Raw genomic sequence first — 16,678 nt, 5'->3', positions numbered from 1 at the left:
CAGCTGTGTGCAGGAGCAGCTCCTCTGCCAAGAGCAGCAGGGCTGCAGGCACTGCCTGCTGCTGCTGACAGGAGATGAGAGAAGGCAGAGAGAAGTGGAAGGCAGTGTGGAGTGGGAGGACAGAGGAGAGCTGCTTGTGGGGGAAATCATCACAGCCTTTGACACGGTAAGTCTCTGGCTGTACAGCAATATTATTGAGGTTCCTGGAGGGGTCTTCTGAACCCATCCCATCCCATGACTGATAGGCTTTTTAAGAATTGCTCTCCCTCTTCTTCTAGTGCATAAGAGGAGGAGATCCTTTAGAGCAGGGATTCCCTGCCTCAGCATCACAGGGACAGGGCATGCTGCTCCCTCCTGCCAGGGGCAGCTGCATGGGGGTGAAGCCTGGGTGTGCCCTCAGGTCTGTGCAGGGCTGTAATTCAGACAAGTTCAGAGCAGTGATTCTGCCACCTGTGAGGGTCAGCACTCAGCCTGCCCAGGGAGCTCCCCACGGTGCTGCAGGACAAAGCTCTGGGTGAGAGGAACAACCACCAGCAGGCAGGTTCGTTCTCCCACCAAGAGGGTGCTGCATGGGTCAGGGCTGCTCACAGCTCTAGCTCATGCACAGGAGATATCCGAGAAGCCTTTTCAAGAGGCAGATCAAGAGGAGGGCTACTTGAAAGAGAAGGAGCTTTCCTTCAGGTGTCTGTGCTTTCAGTTTTCTCCCTAATTTTGGCAGAGACAAAAAGAGAAAGAGTTTCCTGGTTTGGGGAGGAACTGGGACTCCTAAACCTTCACTCTGTGAGATTAATAGGGACAGCGAATCTGTTTTTCTCGAGACTCACAGTAGAAATGCCAAGGCTTTCTTCTTCGAGGAACAATCCCCAGGGATGACAAGGACATCTAGTAGAAAATAAACACCATTTAAAAATCCCTAAAACTCTGTTTCTCAACGCTCATTCTCTATACTACAGAGTGAAAGTGCTGAAAAGCTCTTCCACATGATGGGTGGAATTCACCTGACAAAAATTGTGAACGTCAGAGCAGCACACTCAGCCAGTGCAAAGTGGAGCTGAAGCAAGGCAGCTGCACAAAGATCGTCTCGGTAAAGAGGGGCAATGTGGGGGGTTGTATGAGAATGGCAACATTTGGGGGAGGGGGTCGCCTGAAGATTCTCCCCTAACTTGTCAATGTCTTTTCTTCTTTGGACAGTCCCCCATGCCTGGAGAGAGCAAAATGTCCAACAGCAGCTCCCTCCACGAGTTCCTCCTCCTGGCATTTGCAGACAAACGGGAGCTGCAGCTCTTGCACTTCTCGCTCTTCCTGGGCATCTACCTGGCTGCCCTCCTGGGCAATGGTCTCATCATCACAGCCATAGCCTGCAACCACCGCCTCCACACCCCCATGTACTTCTTCCTCCTCAACCTCTCTGTCCTGGACCTTGGCTCCCTCTCAACCACTGTCCCCAAATCCATGGCCAATTCCCTGTGGGACACGACGGCCATTTCCTACTCGGGATGTGCTGCCCAGGTCTTTTTCTACCTCTTTTTACTTGCAGCAGAGTTTTATCTCCTCACAGTCACGGCCTATGACCGCTTCATTGCCATCTGCAGACCCCTGCACTATGGGACCCTCATGGACAGCAGAGCCTGTGTCCAAATGGCAGCAGCTGCCTGGGCCAGTGGTTTTCTCCATGCTGTGCTGCACACTGGGAACACATTTTCAATACCACTCTGCCAAGGCAACACAGTGGACCAGTTCTTCTGTGAGATCCCCCAGATCCTCAAGCTCTCCTGCTCAGATGCCTACCTCAGGGAATTGGGGCTTCTTGTGGTTAGTGTTTTTTTAGTCTTTGGGTGTTTCATTTTCATTGTGGTGTCCTACGTGCAGATCTTCACTGCTGTGCTGAGGATCCCCTCTGAGCAGGGCCGGCACAAAGCCTTTTCCATGTGCCTCCCACACCTGGCCGTGGTCTCCCTGTTTCTCAGCACTGGCATGTTTGCCTACCTGAAGCCCCCCTCCCTCTCCTCCCCAGCTCTGGATCTGGTGGTGGCTGTTCTGTACTCGGTGGTGCCTCCAGCAGTGAACCCCCTCATCTACAGCATGAGGAACAAGGAGCTCAAGGATGCCCTGAGGAAACTGGTTCAGCTGGTACCAGTTCAGCAGCTATAAGTTGCCCGTCTCTCTTTGTAAGTGATTTATCTCAGACAACTCTTGTGCTTTGAGCATTGTATCTGTGATAATCAGGCTTGTACAGAAGTATTTAAATTCCTCACAATTCTCCAGAGGCACAAACCCAGCCTTTCTGACCCAGAGGCCTTCTGTGAATGTGTCCGTCACTGTGTCAGAGCTGGCCTGTCTCTAATAAAAGGGGATTTCTAATAAAAGGGGATTTCCTCAGTGCTGTGCTTGAAAGTTGCTTTCTTCTTCCACAACTGGAGCCAAGAATTCACTCAAGGGCTTTCACCCTGAAAAGGACTGTTGCTTTCTGGGAGGTCTCCATTGTCTCAAGGCAATGAGCTCATGGGGTGCTGTGTTAGGGAATGAGGGCTGCATTCAGCTCTCACTTGTGGGTGCCCAGTGCTCCTGGAGGTGCTGAATGGTCAAGAGGTGTCTGCCTGGGGCTGTCTGCCCTATGACAGGGCTGGTGACAGATGCCCACAGTGGGGACCCTGCAGGCAGAGGGAAGGGAACCTGGAGAGGGGTTCATGTCACCTTCAATGGAAAACCCTGGGCTACTTCTAGGGACACACCTGAACACAGCCTGAGCCATTTGAAATGCCCTGTGATTTCCCAGAGCATCATCCATGGCCACAGACCCCTTGGTAGGGGGTTGTCAGGTGCAATGATGCCCGTCCAGCTGGGTCTGCTTCTCACCCCAACCACCACGGCCAGTGCAGAGTCACCCCGTGGCCCTGGGGCACCACAACCCGCTCGCTCTGCAGAGCAGCACCGCCAGCTCGGGGCCCTGCAGGAGCACAGGGGAGGGTGCAGGAATGGCCAGGCAGGCCAGCACTGATGCCCTCCCTGGGGTGAGGACACACACCGGTGGGTTTGTGGGGCAGAGCTAGGTCTCGTGGAGGGGAAGCAAGACATGCCGGGCGCAGGAGAGTGGAGGCCATTTGCAGCCCTGGCTGCACAGCCCAGGTTTATGGGCGAGTCTTGCTGTGCGGCCAGTTCATTCCTGCTGGGCTCAGTGCCGGTATCGAGGGGAAGAGCCAGGCCTAGGCAGCCTCTCTCCTGGCCCAGACCCCAGCAGGCCCTGGGGATGGCTGTGTGCTGACCCCTGCGTGGGACATGGCCAGGGCTGGGCAAGGTGCAGAAACTGTGGAGGCTGCCAAAGCAGGAGGGCTGTGGGGGGACGGGACACTGAAGGCTGTCGCAGGGACTGTGCCAGGGGGATGCTGGCCTGTCCCACGAGCTCTTGTTCTTGCTCCAGCTGTTGCTGGAGCAGAGGCTGAGGGCCAAGAGGTCCCTCAGGCAAAGCTGTGCTCCTTGGGGAGCTGCCCTGAGCACCACAACAGGCAGAGCACGCTCCTTGTATGTCCCTGTCCTGCTGGGAGGGTGGCACGGGCACCATCCCTCGCTGCTGAAACACTGGCCCCTGCTGACCTGCCCCTGCCAACCTGCCACCACCCCCGTGCTGCCTCGTCCTCTGTCCCTCTTCTCCACACTGCAGGCACCAGTGATGCAGCAGGAGCTGGCACAGACCCACAGCCGCTGCCCGGCCCCTGGCCCTCCCCTCCTGCCTGCCAAACATTACATCCATCTTCAAGAAGGACAGGAAAGAGGATCTGGGGAGTGATGGGCTGGTCAGCATCACCTCAGGCCCTGGGAAGCAAATCTTCCTGGAGCTGGCTCCAGCCACATGAAGGGGTCAGGAACAGCCAGCCTGAAGTCATCGAGGGCAAATTGTGCCTGGTCAATCTGGCTGCCTTCTGTGATGGGATGACTGGCTGTGTGGACAAGGGGAGTGCAGTGCATGCACTCCTTGAACGTAGGAAGGCCTTTGACATGGTCTTCCATAACTTCTTTGTAGCCAAACTGGGGAGAGGTGGGATGGAGGAGTAAGCAATGGAGGGTGTGGGGAATGAGCTGGAGGTCACCTGGCTCAAAGGGTGGAGAACAGTGGTACAAAGCCGAGGGGCCTTGAAAGACTTGGGGATTTGGCTGACAGAAACTTCATGGCGTTGTACAAGGAGAAATGGCAGGTGCTGTTTAAGAGGGGGCAGAACAGCCTGTGCATGAGGACAGGCTGGGACTTGACGGGTAGAGGAGTGACCCTGAGGAGAAGGACCTGGATGTTGCAAGAGATGCCACATGAGCCAGTGCTGCATGCTCACCATAAACGAGGCCAGTTGCATACGGGGTGGCATTGGCAAGTGAGCGGCCACCCAGACAAGGTGAACTATTATCCCCCTCGTCTCAGCACTGGTGTGGCCACATCTAGAATAGGGTGTCCCAGTGTGGGATGCCCTGTGCTGGAGGAATGGGGAGAAACTGGAGAGGGTCCAGAGGAGGTCAGCAAAGGTGAGGTTAGAGGTCTAAAGGACAAGGCCTTTATGGAGAGGCTGAAGGACCTGGGTTGCTTTAGCCTGGTGAAGGGGAGGCTGAGGGCAGTCGAGTAGGAACCTGTGACTGCTTGAAGGGTGGCTTCAGAGATGATGGAGCTTTTCTTGGTAGTGGGAAACAGCAAGAGAAGGGGAAAGCCACAAGCTGCAGCTTGTAGGGCTCAGCTGTGACATTAGGAAAAGGAAATGTCACTTGAAGGGTAGTGCTGTGGTGCCAGAAGTCACCCAGAGGGAGCCTGTGATCAGCCGCTGGCTTTGTGTTTCAAGGAGAAGCAAGTGAGGACAGGAAGACAGCAGTAGAGGTGGAGACATCCCGGGGTGAAAGCAAGGTGGGGAAGCAGGTTGGGTGTCTACAGTCTGCAGGGAAACAGGCACAGGTGTGGGACAGTGTAGGACAGGCTGTGGTGGAGGTGGCCAAGGGCACTGCCAGGGGTAAAAGCTCCCAACAGAACTGAGGTCTTTGTCCTCTTTGCGATGGCTGGTGTCTCTGCCACCAAGGCCTCTGAGAAGACACCATTTCCTGAAAGCACTGTGGCCTTGCCGCTTCCTCGTCCCCAGGGAGCCCAGGAGGTGCTTTATCATTGCCCTGCACTTGGCGTTGCACACCCCAACCCTCACACTGCCCCCAGGAAGAGCCCTGAGCAATGCGTGATGGAAAGGATCACCCTGCCCAGGGGCTGGCTGTCAGTGCCTGGCTGCTCTGCTTGATAACACACATCAAGGTTGATTTGGCATCACAACCACCTGCACATTGCCTTTGCCTGCCTGCAATCAGGGCCTCCAACTTTCTGCTCTAATCTGTTATGGAAATTAGGCTTATCGGCCACCATAACAGGGCTCGACCCTAGGTTCCCACAAGTAAAGTTCAGAGGCAAATCAAAACAAATTACATTTTAATCACATGCATGCAGTAATTACAGCTCGAGCTGGGTGCCTCCTAAGAGGGCCCCTGACGTAAACAAATCCTGGGCAATTATAGTTTTTTCAACTTACATTTCCCACCCCTCATGCGGTAGTTAGACCAGTAGTAATTTTTTTGGTCTGGGGTCTCCTGCTCCTCATTGGGTCTCATCATCATTCTTAGGTAAGCTGTTTTTCTCCTTATTCTTGTTTTTTGCGGTCTCTGATGAAGGTTGTACCTCTGTTTTTGTTGGGTCTGGTGGTTGTCTCCCAAGGTCTTATTTTTCAAAGTTTTGATGTCTTCCCTTTCGGAGTGGGTAACACAGGAACGCAGACTGCGTGTGGCTGCCTTATTTTCCCAGCCTGAATGAGCTCTGAGGCACTATTTTTTACTAAACTAGGTAAAGGTTCATTACTTTTCCCACGTGCGGCCTAAGGCTTCAGCAAAATTAGCTCCTCATGCTCAGCAAGTTTTATGTAAGTTGTGCTAAGCAGCTATCTCCAGACAATTTCAATTCACCGTTCTTTAACAGATGCATGGTATAATGACCATTCTCACTTTTTCCTTGTCCTTATGCGGCCACCTCTCCGGTAACAGTTTTCCCCATATTGTTCTCACCACACTCCAATTGTGCCAGGATGATTCATGTCCTCCCTGGCAGTTGGCCTCAGGGTCGTCCCCACTGATGGGTGGGTGGTCGGGTCCGCAGGCCAGCTGATGGTGAGTGCGAGTCCCCACAGAGGTATGTGGCTTACTCTCTTGTCCTTCCTGGGCTTGGTTCATTATCCAGTCAAACGATGCCAGACCACAGTTACACAACAGCTGTACGGCCCCAGTCAATACCAAGAGGCATACCAAGAGACAACCCAGTGCTCAGTCGACAACAGTACGCTTATTCAACAGACAGCCGTACTCAGTCAATAGCAGTACGCACATCAACAGGTCCTTCAGTGGAGAATTCCACAGTACCTAGACGTCTTCGGTGTGAGTCTGTGGTGTCACTTCCCCTCTGCTGACTAGGTTTGTTCAGCGACCATGGGGTCGTTGGAGGGTGTGCCACTAGGCTACAGCAACCGCACAGTGTGGTGACTCTGGCCGTGGTACCCCCCGGGTTCCTTAACTCTTGGGGAGCCCCCCAGAGCAAACCCCTCTTCTGTGGGCTGTCCCATCCTGAGTCCCACGCTTGCCTGTGTGACGCTTATCAAATGGCTGCAAAGGTTCTAGCAGGAGATGAATGTCCAGAGGAATTCCCTGTCCCAAGGCCTTGGAGGAATGGAAGTGAAGGGATATAGACTTGGCCTTTGTGTGTTTTGGGGCCCTTGTGGGTCCCCTAGCTGCTGCCACATCTAGTCCTGGCCCCTGTATGTCTCTGATGCAGAGGCGTGTGTTGGCTGGCAACCCTCTATGAGGCGAGGGGCGGGTCATGCGGTGTGTCACAGTGGTGGGCTGCCCTGTGGTGGGAACAAGTGGTGGCCCCAGTGTCTTGGTGCTGCTCTGCATGGGAGGAGGTGCCTGGAGAGAGCAGTGCTGTGCGTGGGGAGTGCTGCCAGGCTGGGGAGCTGGGGAGCCCTTGGAGGTGAGGAGGTGACTTGGCTCGCAGGGCCCAGGCTGCCCTGGTGGCGAGAGCCAGGGATGCTGGCAGCCTGCTGCCTTCTGTGCACTGAGGTTCAGGCCTTGAGTTTCCAAAGCTCTTGCCAGGATCTGCAGCCAGATATGCCACAGAGACTGTGAAATACCTAGAAATATGGAGCTTAGAGTATTTGGAGTACAAGAGGTCATCTTTCAGAAAAGTTTCTTTGTTGGAGATTCTTGAAGTTATCATTTCTGGGATCTGTCCAACCACAAGGTTTTTTAGGCTAGAGGCATAGCAGTTGCCTCTCCCTCCTATTAGCAAAGGCTATGGGGAGATACTGCCCATATAGCTAATTGGTGCAGACACTCTTTTCTTCTCATGTGGCAGGACCCTAGAAACTCTTTGCTAACAATGCAGTATTATCTCCCAATTAGCCCTTACTTAACCATTTGAGTAACTCCCCTCCAATCCACTGAACTGTAGAGAGGATCTTGAGCTCTTCTTGCTGAAGGCCTCGCTGCTTCGGGGCTCTGTGCTGCTCCCTGCACCCTGCGCACTGCTCTGGGCTCTGACACCAGACATCCAGGGGCTGACATCCAGTGGGAGGACGCAGAGAGCAGGTTAGATCATGTGGGACTTTTTTCACCCACACAGTTCACAAGGAAATGGTCTTGCCACAGTGGAGCACTCGGAGGTGCCCTTTCAAGCGGTCAGTCATTAGTGCCACAGTCATTAGCTTTTAAAATGGGAAAAACAAGGGAAACTTCCAAAGACAAAGTATTTCTTCAGCAGATAATTGGCCTTTAAAACCACTTCTTCCAGATGTGCAGTGACTGCAGTTAGTTGTGATGCTCAAGCACTTGCCTGCAAGTCAGCAGGAAATACTTCAGGGGTCATAGGTGAGAATCAGCTTGCAAAGCTGAAGCTGTTTTGTGCAGATGACTTGCAAGCCCCCTCAGAATTATGTTCCTCACCTTTCCACATGCTCCTCTCTGCTCTAAGGGAGTCATTTCTGACCTGACAGTTCAGGTGTCCAACTCAGCTGAGCACTCTTTGCAATGTGTCACTGAGCTGGTTGAGGCCTGCAGGTTCTGAAGCTCCTGCCCGATCACTTCGGGCACAGCCTGGGTAGTAGCTCACTTGTGGACTGTTCTTTGCAAGTGAATCCCCTGTGAGAGGAGATCCCAAGTGTGGATCTGAGGCTAATCTGGACAAAGGTGCCCTCTTGGCAATGAGGTGTGGATAAAAGCAAGTGACAGTCAGTTCCTTCTGGAGTGGTGCAGGGCTGTCCCAGCAGGCCTTGCACACTATAAAAAAAACCCTCTGGATGGTAATAATACATCATGTGCTACTTTGGGAAGGCTGAGCTGCCAAAGGAAGCCTCCAGATAATGTCCATGGTGTCTCTGGTCCACAGGGCAGCACACTGGACTTGGAGGAGACCTACATAAGGAGCAGTACGCTGCTCGGTGGCAGGTCTGCTCCACAGGGCTAGTCCTGAGCAGGGTGGCCGTGAGCCGTGCCTGCCTGCCTGCCGGCCGCGGGCTGGTGGGGTGGCTGCAGCAGAGGTGCCCTCACAATCAGCACCCAGATGGGTCCCTGTCACCTGCATCACCCCCTCCCCTCCCCAGGGCAGTCGTTTCTGCTGGGTGGGCTCTCTGAGGCACTGGGTGACATCACAATGCCTGCTGGCCAGCACATCTGCTGAGGGCCAATCAGGCAGCTGCAGTGGAAGTGACCTCACAACCAACACTGCAGCCATGTCCCCTTTGCCTGCCTCTCCCCATCCTCCTGCTCGTATATCATCTCTGATGGGATGAGAGGTGGTGTGATTCTCTTCTTGTCCTCATGAAACTGGGCTCCTGGGGAAGGCAGGCTGGGATGGCGAGGAGGTGCAGGTGTGCTCTGTGCAAAGGGGTGGCTGGAGCGCACAGGGCTTTGCCTTGGAGCAGGTGATGAGCCAGTGGAGACCTTGTAGAAAGAAGAAGAGCACACAGCAGTCTGGGTGACATTCTGGGAGTGATTCAGTTCATTCAGGATCTGCTTGGCAGGATCCCCCAGGAGACTTCCCTGGAGGACAGAGGGGCCATAAGGCCTCTGTAAAGAGAGACTAGGCAGAGGAAGAGAGGACAGAGAGGCAGAGAAAGAGAGAGGAGACATGTCAATTTGAATACAGTAGTTTCTCAGAACAAGGTTTTTCCATTCAGAGTGTTGGTAGGAAATTGATCACATTGAATAACTGTACATTTATATAAATATATACATTCATGCAGTGTAATTACTGTAGTGTATACATATGGTGCTGCCAATCAGAAGGAAAGAAATTATGCATTAGAATTGATATGTCTGAAGTTCTGAAGACAAAGATTTGTTTCAGTTCTTGCACAGAGCTATTCATGACACAGATTTCACCCAATGACGGGAACTTTACATTCAGGCCCTTAGAGATACATACAGAGGCCACTGCTGCCTGAGATGCCCTGTGTAGCTGTGTTCCCATGTGGTGCTAGGAAATGTGACCCAGGAACCATGAGAACCTTTCTGGAGCATTAGCTGGTCACCAGGAGAAGCATCTCCAGACCTCTCAGTGGGACAACTTTTTTCTTTCCACTGACTAGAAAGGGCAGTCCAGACAACTGGATTAGCCAGAGACATCTGCACTGCAGGCGTCCAACATCAGATCAGATAATTCCCATCCCTGTTGTCACCTGAAATGGAGTCACACTTCATGACCATGCAGGGAATGAGAAGGGAGAGTGGCTAGATGTGTAGGGACTCCTTTAAGATGTTACTGTAACACAGGTACATTGAGATTTGTGCAAATTAGGCCATCGATAACAAGAGCATTTTATTGAAGCTGGTCAGCCTGTTTTCCTCTATCAGCTGTGAGCAGGTGACACCTCACGCTACAACTCACTGTGTGCAAAGAGTGAGATATGGCAAGGAAGATTCTGGGCAGGGAGTGGTTTGAGGGGCGCTGGACTTGTGCAAGACACAAAAATAGTATTTTTAATAGTGTAGGCGTTATTATAAAAGATGTCTTCAGGAACTGTCAATAGAAATGAAAGAAGAAAGAAATTAAATAAATTATCTAAAGCAAAAAAAAAGTTTTGTTACATCTTTCAGCTTTTGAAACATCTTTGTGTTCTTATTGAACTGGGAAAGTGATTTTTAGAGCTGGGGTGGGATGCAGTCACAGGGTCATGGACAGCTGGTGCCGTTGCAGGTGCCCTGGCCCTCTCTGCCCAGCCTCCATCTGCAGCTCTGAGGGGCTCCAGTCTCCCGCAGGTCCCCTGCGAGAGCTGCCAGGCCCAGACAGGTCCCTCACAGACACCAGGGCCACTCCAAGTGCCACTGGCTGCTTGTGGTTGGACACCTGAGCTCTGCCTGGAAAGGTGAAGAATTGTTTTCAACATTTCAAAAATATGAGCCCATTTTCATCAGCTCAAATGATTGACCAATTTTAATGTCAATGTTTTGCTTTGATGAAAGAGTGGAAATCTTCAGGAAAGGTGATGAACTTGGGAGAAGAAATATTGATCAGCCCTTGACCTTGTGTTTCCACTGCTCTGTCTATTAGGCTGTGGATGTAATCTCAGTGATCTCTCACATATTTCCACATGATCTGATTAAACTGGTCATTTCTAAAGTCATCTTTGCATCAGACTCTCTGGACATATGCACTTTCCATAGTTATCCAATTTTCCTCCCTTCTCCCCTTGCTCTTTACTCATTCAGATACCTCTCAACTCTCCAGTTGCTGCTCTGAGCTTCTGGGAGCCTGAAGCTTGCCTCGTCTTTCAGCAGTCTCGGTGTCTCTTTAGCCAGCTCCTTTGTTCTGCTTCTTGTCTGTCCTTTCCTATCTATCTGTCGAAAACATTTCAAGGAAGGTTATGTCTTGTGGGAAGTGGAACTCACTGGAGGCAGCTTGGACTTGACATACAGTTGAGGAGTGTCTTTTACTTCTTATGACACTTTCAAATTTTATTTTGTTTGTTTGCAATTAAGACAAATCCTTCTGTGTCTCTTTGCAGCTAATACGCTAAGGAAGGCAGGTGGGAATTGGTGCACATGAGCTGTAACCTTGAGCTACAGACCTGAGAGGAAAAAGCTTAGATTTTAACCAGAGTGCTCTAAGTCCCCAGTGGCTGATGAGGGAACTGGCAGGGCTGGGGAGCTGGGGAGGAAGGCTGTCCATACATGTCTCCTATCAAAAATCCTGCTTGTCCTACCTGCCCAGAATTGATTAGGAGACCTAGTGGGTCAGTGTGAATTGGAGAATGTGGGTATGGCTTATTCTGAAAACTGAAGAATAAAGAAAGCTTAAGAAGCAGACATCTTTCATTTCAGGTGCTCATTGAAATCTGCCTAATTTCAATACTCTCCTGAAAGCTTCCCAATTAGCCACACAAGACTTGAAGAACTGAAGCAAATTATGCAGAGAGTCATGGCTCCTTAGGGTTTTTGGCATTTTAATGACCCCTGAGGTGTATTTGGTGCTGAGCCCCTGAACCTCAGATGCTGAGAAGAGACTGAACAAACCTCTCAAGAAGTTACAGTCAGAAGGAAATCCCAAGTTTCTTGGAGTGATAACAGGTCCCACTGAGGGCAATTACCAACAAAGTCTCCCAGGGACTGATTAGAGCAGAAGGCTGGAGGCCCTGATTGCAGGTAGGCAAAGGCAATGTGCAGGTGGCTGTGATGCCAAGTCAACCTGGATGTGTGTTATCAGGCAGAGCAGCCAGGCACTGACAGCCAGCCCCTGGGCAGGGTGATCCTTTCCATCACGCATTGCTCAGGGCTCTTCCTGGGGGCAGTGTGCAGGTGGGGGTGTGCAATGCCGAGTGCAGGACCATGATACGGCACCTCCTGGGCTCCCAAGGGACAAGGAGGCAGCAAGGCCACAGTGCTTTAAGGCATGGTGCCTTCTCATGGGCCTCGGTGGCAGAGACACCAGCCATAGCCAAGAGGACAAAGACCTAGCTCTGCTGGCACTCAGCCATCTCCACCTCGGGCCATCCTATGCTTTCCCACGCCTGTGCCTGTTTCCTTGCAGACTGTAGATACCCGGCCTGCTTCCCCACCTTGCTCTCACCCCGGGATCTCCTGACCTCTCCTGATGTCTCCCTGTCCTCACTTGCTTTCCCTTGAAACACAAAGCCAAGGGCTGATCACAGACTCCCTCTGGGTGACCTGTTGCACCACAGCACTACCCTAGGAGTCACATTCTTTTTACCTGAAGTCCAGTCAGAATCTCTCAAGCTACTGTTTGTGGCTCTTTCCCCTTCTCATGCTGTTTCCCACTACCAAGAAAAGCTCCATCATTTCTGAAACCACCCTTCAAGCAGTCACAGGCTCCTATTCTACTGCCCTTTGCCTGCACTTCAGCGGGCTAAAGAAGTCCAGGTCCCTCAACCTCTCCTCATGGACAGGTTTATTCCTGCCTATGCACAGGACTTGACACTTCTCTTGTAAATCTTCATGAGGTACCTGTTGTCCAAATCACCCGAGTTCCTCAAGATCCTTCTGAACTTTAGCTCCTCCTGTGTCAAAACAAAAATAAACGACCAAGAAACAAACAAAAAAGAAACCAATACAGCACCAATGAGTTAGGAGTAAGCAGGAGTGGGCTGATTGTAGGGGAAGGGATCAGGATGGTAAAGGAGACAAACTGAGAAGGGGGGGAAGAAAAAAACTCCAGGAAACTCAAAGTGAGGTAAAGGATTGATCAGGGCTGTCTTGGGGATTGAGGTGGAGAGGACCTCAGGAGGTCTCTAGCCCAATCTCCTTGCTCACAGCAGGGTCAGCTCTGGGGTCAGACCAGGTGGCTCTGGCCTTCAGCCAGTCTGGTCTTGGAAACCTCCAAGGCAGGAGACTGCACAGCCTCTCTGGGCAACCACTTCCAAATCTTGACCATCCTCATAGTGGAAAAGCTTTTCCTTATGTCCTGCATGAACGTCTCTTCTTTCAACTTATGCCCATTGTTTCTTGTCCTCCCACTGCACTCTGGTGAAGAGCCTGGCTCCATCTTCTAGGTGACCTCCTCGTAGCCATTGGAAGGCTGCTATGAGATCCCTGCAAAGCCATCTCTTCTGCAATTGAACAAGCCCCATTTCCTCACAGAGCAGGTGCTCCAGCTCCCCAACTACTGCGAGGACCCTCAGCCGAATTTGCTCCCAATTATCAGCCTCTCTCTTGTTCTGGGAACCCGAAACTGGATGCAATATTCTCTAGGTGGTCTAATGAATACTGACTGGAAGGCGATCATCATTTCTCTTGACCTCCTGGCTGTGCTCCTGCTCAGACAGACCGCGATGCTTCTGGCCTTCTTTGCTGCCAGGGAAAGCTGCTGGCTCATGTTTTGCCTCTGTCGCCCAGGACCCTCAGGTCCTTTTCCACAGAGCTGCTCCCCAGGCACTCAGGCTCCAGCCTGTAACACTGTGGGGTGTTGGTTAATCCCAGGTGCAAGACCTAGCATTTGTCCTTGTTGAATTTCCTGAGCTTCCTGACAGCCCATTCCTCCTGCCTGTCCAGGTCCCTCTGAATGGCAGCTCTCAAGCATATGGCTGCCCCCCCCCTCCCCCCACCTCCAGTTTGGGGTCATCCACAAGTATGATGAGTGTTACCTCCTGCATGTAACTAGTGCAGATGCTAAATGAGACAAGTTCCTGGAGACATCAATGGTGCTGCAGTTCTCTCTGTCCTCCAAGAAGAGTGCTACCCATTCATCACTGCCCTCTGACCATCCAAGCAGAGTCTCCCTCATGTGCCCAGAAATGTGACCTAGGAGGATTCATTCCATGGCTCACTCCTCACCAAAGTGAGGCTGAATTGCCTGCAGCTCCCCAGGTTGCCCTTGGGGCCTTTTTTGAAGATGGATGCTGCATTTGCCTTTCTGCAGTCATTAGGACTTTGCCCCATCTCCACAACCTTGCAAAGATGGTAGCGAGTGGCCTTGCAGTGACAGCAGCCAGCTCTCACAGCATCCTCACATGCAGCCCATCCAACCCCACTGACCTGTGTAGTTTGAGTTCTCACGAGGAATGCCTCACTAACCTCACCCACCACTGGCTGTTTTTCTCCTCTGGAGTCCTGACTCAAGGCACAACATCCCGGGAGACTTTGCTGGTGGAAACAGAAGCTAACAAGGGCTTGAGTTCCTCAGACCTATCTGCATCTGCTGCTACAAGAATCCCTGTCCCATCTAGCAGTGAGGCCACATTTTCCTTTTTATTCTTTGATTCTTACTGGAGCAGTAGCAGCTCATCTTCATGCCCTTGACGTCCCCCTGCAAGTGTCAATGGTAGAGGAGCTTTTTCTTCTCTAACACCATGCCTATGATGCTGGACAATATTTCTAAATTCCTCCTTGGCCTCTCCCTTCTTCCCCCTGCTGTATGCTGCCCTAGTACCCTGGAGTTAAGGTGTGAGGTCCCTGTTTAGTCAAGTTGGTCCCCAAGGTGTTGGCTAGCTTTAGTGATTACCAGGATGGCCCATCCTTGTGCTTGGCAGGTCTGTCCTTAAAGACCTGTTGACTCTCTGGAGCTCCTGGGCCCTTCAGAGCTGCCTCCCATGGCATCCCCCAGAAATCCCCTGAAGAGGCCAGGAAGTCTGCTCCTCTGAAGTCCAGGGTCTGTACTCTGCTACTGTCCTTCCTCACTCCCTCCAGGATTTGGGACTCCACATTTTCATGGTCACCATAGCAAAACCTGACACTATCCCATCCCTGATCAGTTCCTCCTTATTTGCAGTTTCCATATCCAGGAAAACATCATCCTTTTCTGGCTCGTTCATCTCCATCTGCCTGCGCCTGTGCCCCAGGTTGCATGCATTTGTGTATATTTGGGTTGCAGAGCCTCAGCTGTGGCACTGAGTGCAGACTGGTCATGATGAAACATGTTGCCAAGGGCCAAGGACACCACGTGTGCTATAGCCCCACTTCGGAGCAGAGACATGCTTGCATAGATAGCAGGCGTCCATGTAGTAGTGAAAGGAGGTTGCTAAGAAAGCAAACCCTGCAGTGCCCAAGGCCAGGGAGAAACAGAGCTGGGCTGTGCTGAAATGGCAGGAGAGGGGATTGCTGCCTGAGCTGACTCTGCAGCACCATTGGGCCTGTGACAGAGATGAACCAATCTCCAGGAAGGACAAGTGCCACTGAAACATTCCCTGGGCCTGGATGTCCTGTGATCCAGCCAACCTGTGGATATCACTAGCCCAGTCCCTGTTCATATCAACTGAGGGTGTGAGAAGTTGTTCATGGAGAAAAACTAGAAGGGTTTGAGAGTGCAGGGACTACAGTGGGGACCTTGGTGTGATGTGCCTTCCGTCTATGCAATACTGTTGGATGTAGATGGGATGGACTTTGCGTAAAGGCAAAGGATTCAGTTGTTTGGGCACTGGTAGGAAACCTGGGAGGCTCTGGGGTGCTTTCCCAGCAACCACTCCAGAAGGACATGGCTTTCCTGTAGGTCCCATGCTGAATTTGCTAGAGACGTGGTTGTGCTGGACACCCCAGGCATGGGACATGGCCCTGCCTATGGCCTATGGCCTATCTTTATGTCACTGAATCTACTGTCTGCACTGAATTGCATTAGCTGTTTGCCTTGTACAGATCTGCTTGTGCCTCAGCTTCCTAGTGAGTGGAGCTCTAGTTGCAGTAGGCATCTAGGGTCATTTCAGATGGCCAAGGCAATTCCCCACCTGACCGCCACCTGATGCTCTAGAAGGATGCGGGTGTCATAGTTGCACCGTCAGAACAAACAGACACTGGCACATGCTTTGGACCACCTCTGTCTCTTCAGCTGTCACCAGGTGTTTGTGTGTGTCCAGCTGACTCCCACCCTCCATCTCCAGTGATTACAGTGTGAGCTTAGACAAGGAGCTCCCATGCAGACACCTCTGTGGTGCTCACTTCAGTTTTGGCAAAGGGAATCCCACCTCCTGTGTGTTTTTTGTAGAGCTGACAGGAGGGTTCTAAATCCCACTCCCGTCCAGGGCCTTCTAAACCACCCTGAGAAGCCCAGACTGACTCATCTGAATTAACACCCCAACCATGGGTAAATGAACTCCCTTCTTGTCTCAGCTTCGGTTCCTGCCTAGTGAAGGGATAGGAATAGGGGCTTCCAGAGTGGGACATTTCCACCTCTTGCAGATAGCCATCCTCTGATGAGACAAAGTGCAATGCTGCAATCAGTCTGCCTTCAGTGCTTAGAGAGGGAGCATCAGTGATTATTTTAGTTTATTGCAGTGAACATTTCCCAGGAGGAGGGAGCACAAGGGACAGGGAAATTCATGCCTTCAGCTGGGCCTCTGCTCCTGAGTGGGGCCAGTCTCCTGGGATGGAGGGAGCTCATGGCAACCTGGCAGCACTGCCCAGACACAGCTGTGTGCAGGAGCAGCTCCTCTGCCAAGAGCAGCAGGGCTGCGGGCACTGCCTGCTGCTGCTGACATGGGATGAGAGAAGGCAGAGAGAAGTGCAAGGCAGTGTGGAGTGGGAGGACAGAGGAGAGCTCCTTGTGGGGGAAATCTTCACAGCCCTTGACACGGTAAGTCTTTGGCTGAGCATCCAGGGCATCCTTTTACCTCTTCCCAAGGAAGCTGCAGGGGGGTCGAAGCCGGGATGTGCACCCAGGTCTGCGCAGGGCTGTAATTCAAAA

At 52.1% G+C, this 16,678-nt stretch overlaps 1 protein-coding gene across 1 annotated transcript; it reads left to right on the top strand.

Moving 5' to 3' along the window:
* The first annotated feature begins 1,452 nt into the window (after window positions 1–1,452).
* Window positions 1,453–13,682, top strand: LOC135326164 (olfactory receptor 14A16-like). The gene is made up of 2 exons (XM_064504011.1): window positions 1,453–2,058; window positions 13,617–13,682. The coding sequence occupies exons 1-2, from the start codon at window positions 1,453–1,455 to the stop codon at window positions 13,680–13,682; spliced, it is 672 nt and encodes a 223-aa protein (XP_064360081.1).
* Window positions 13,683–16,678: the final 2,996 nt, after the last annotated feature.

Source organism: Dromaius novaehollandiae, unplaced genomic scaffold, assembly GCF_036370855.1.
Source record: "Dromaius novaehollandiae isolate bDroNov1 unplaced genomic scaffold, bDroNov1.hap1 HAP1_SCAFFOLD_37, whole genome shotgun sequence".
In the NCBI taxonomy this organism is placed as follows: Eukaryota; Metazoa; Chordata; class Aves; order Casuariiformes; family Dromaiidae; genus Dromaius; species Dromaius novaehollandiae.
Note: the sequence above shows the minus strand (reverse complement) of the source record. Positions and strands in the feature narration are given on the sequence as shown.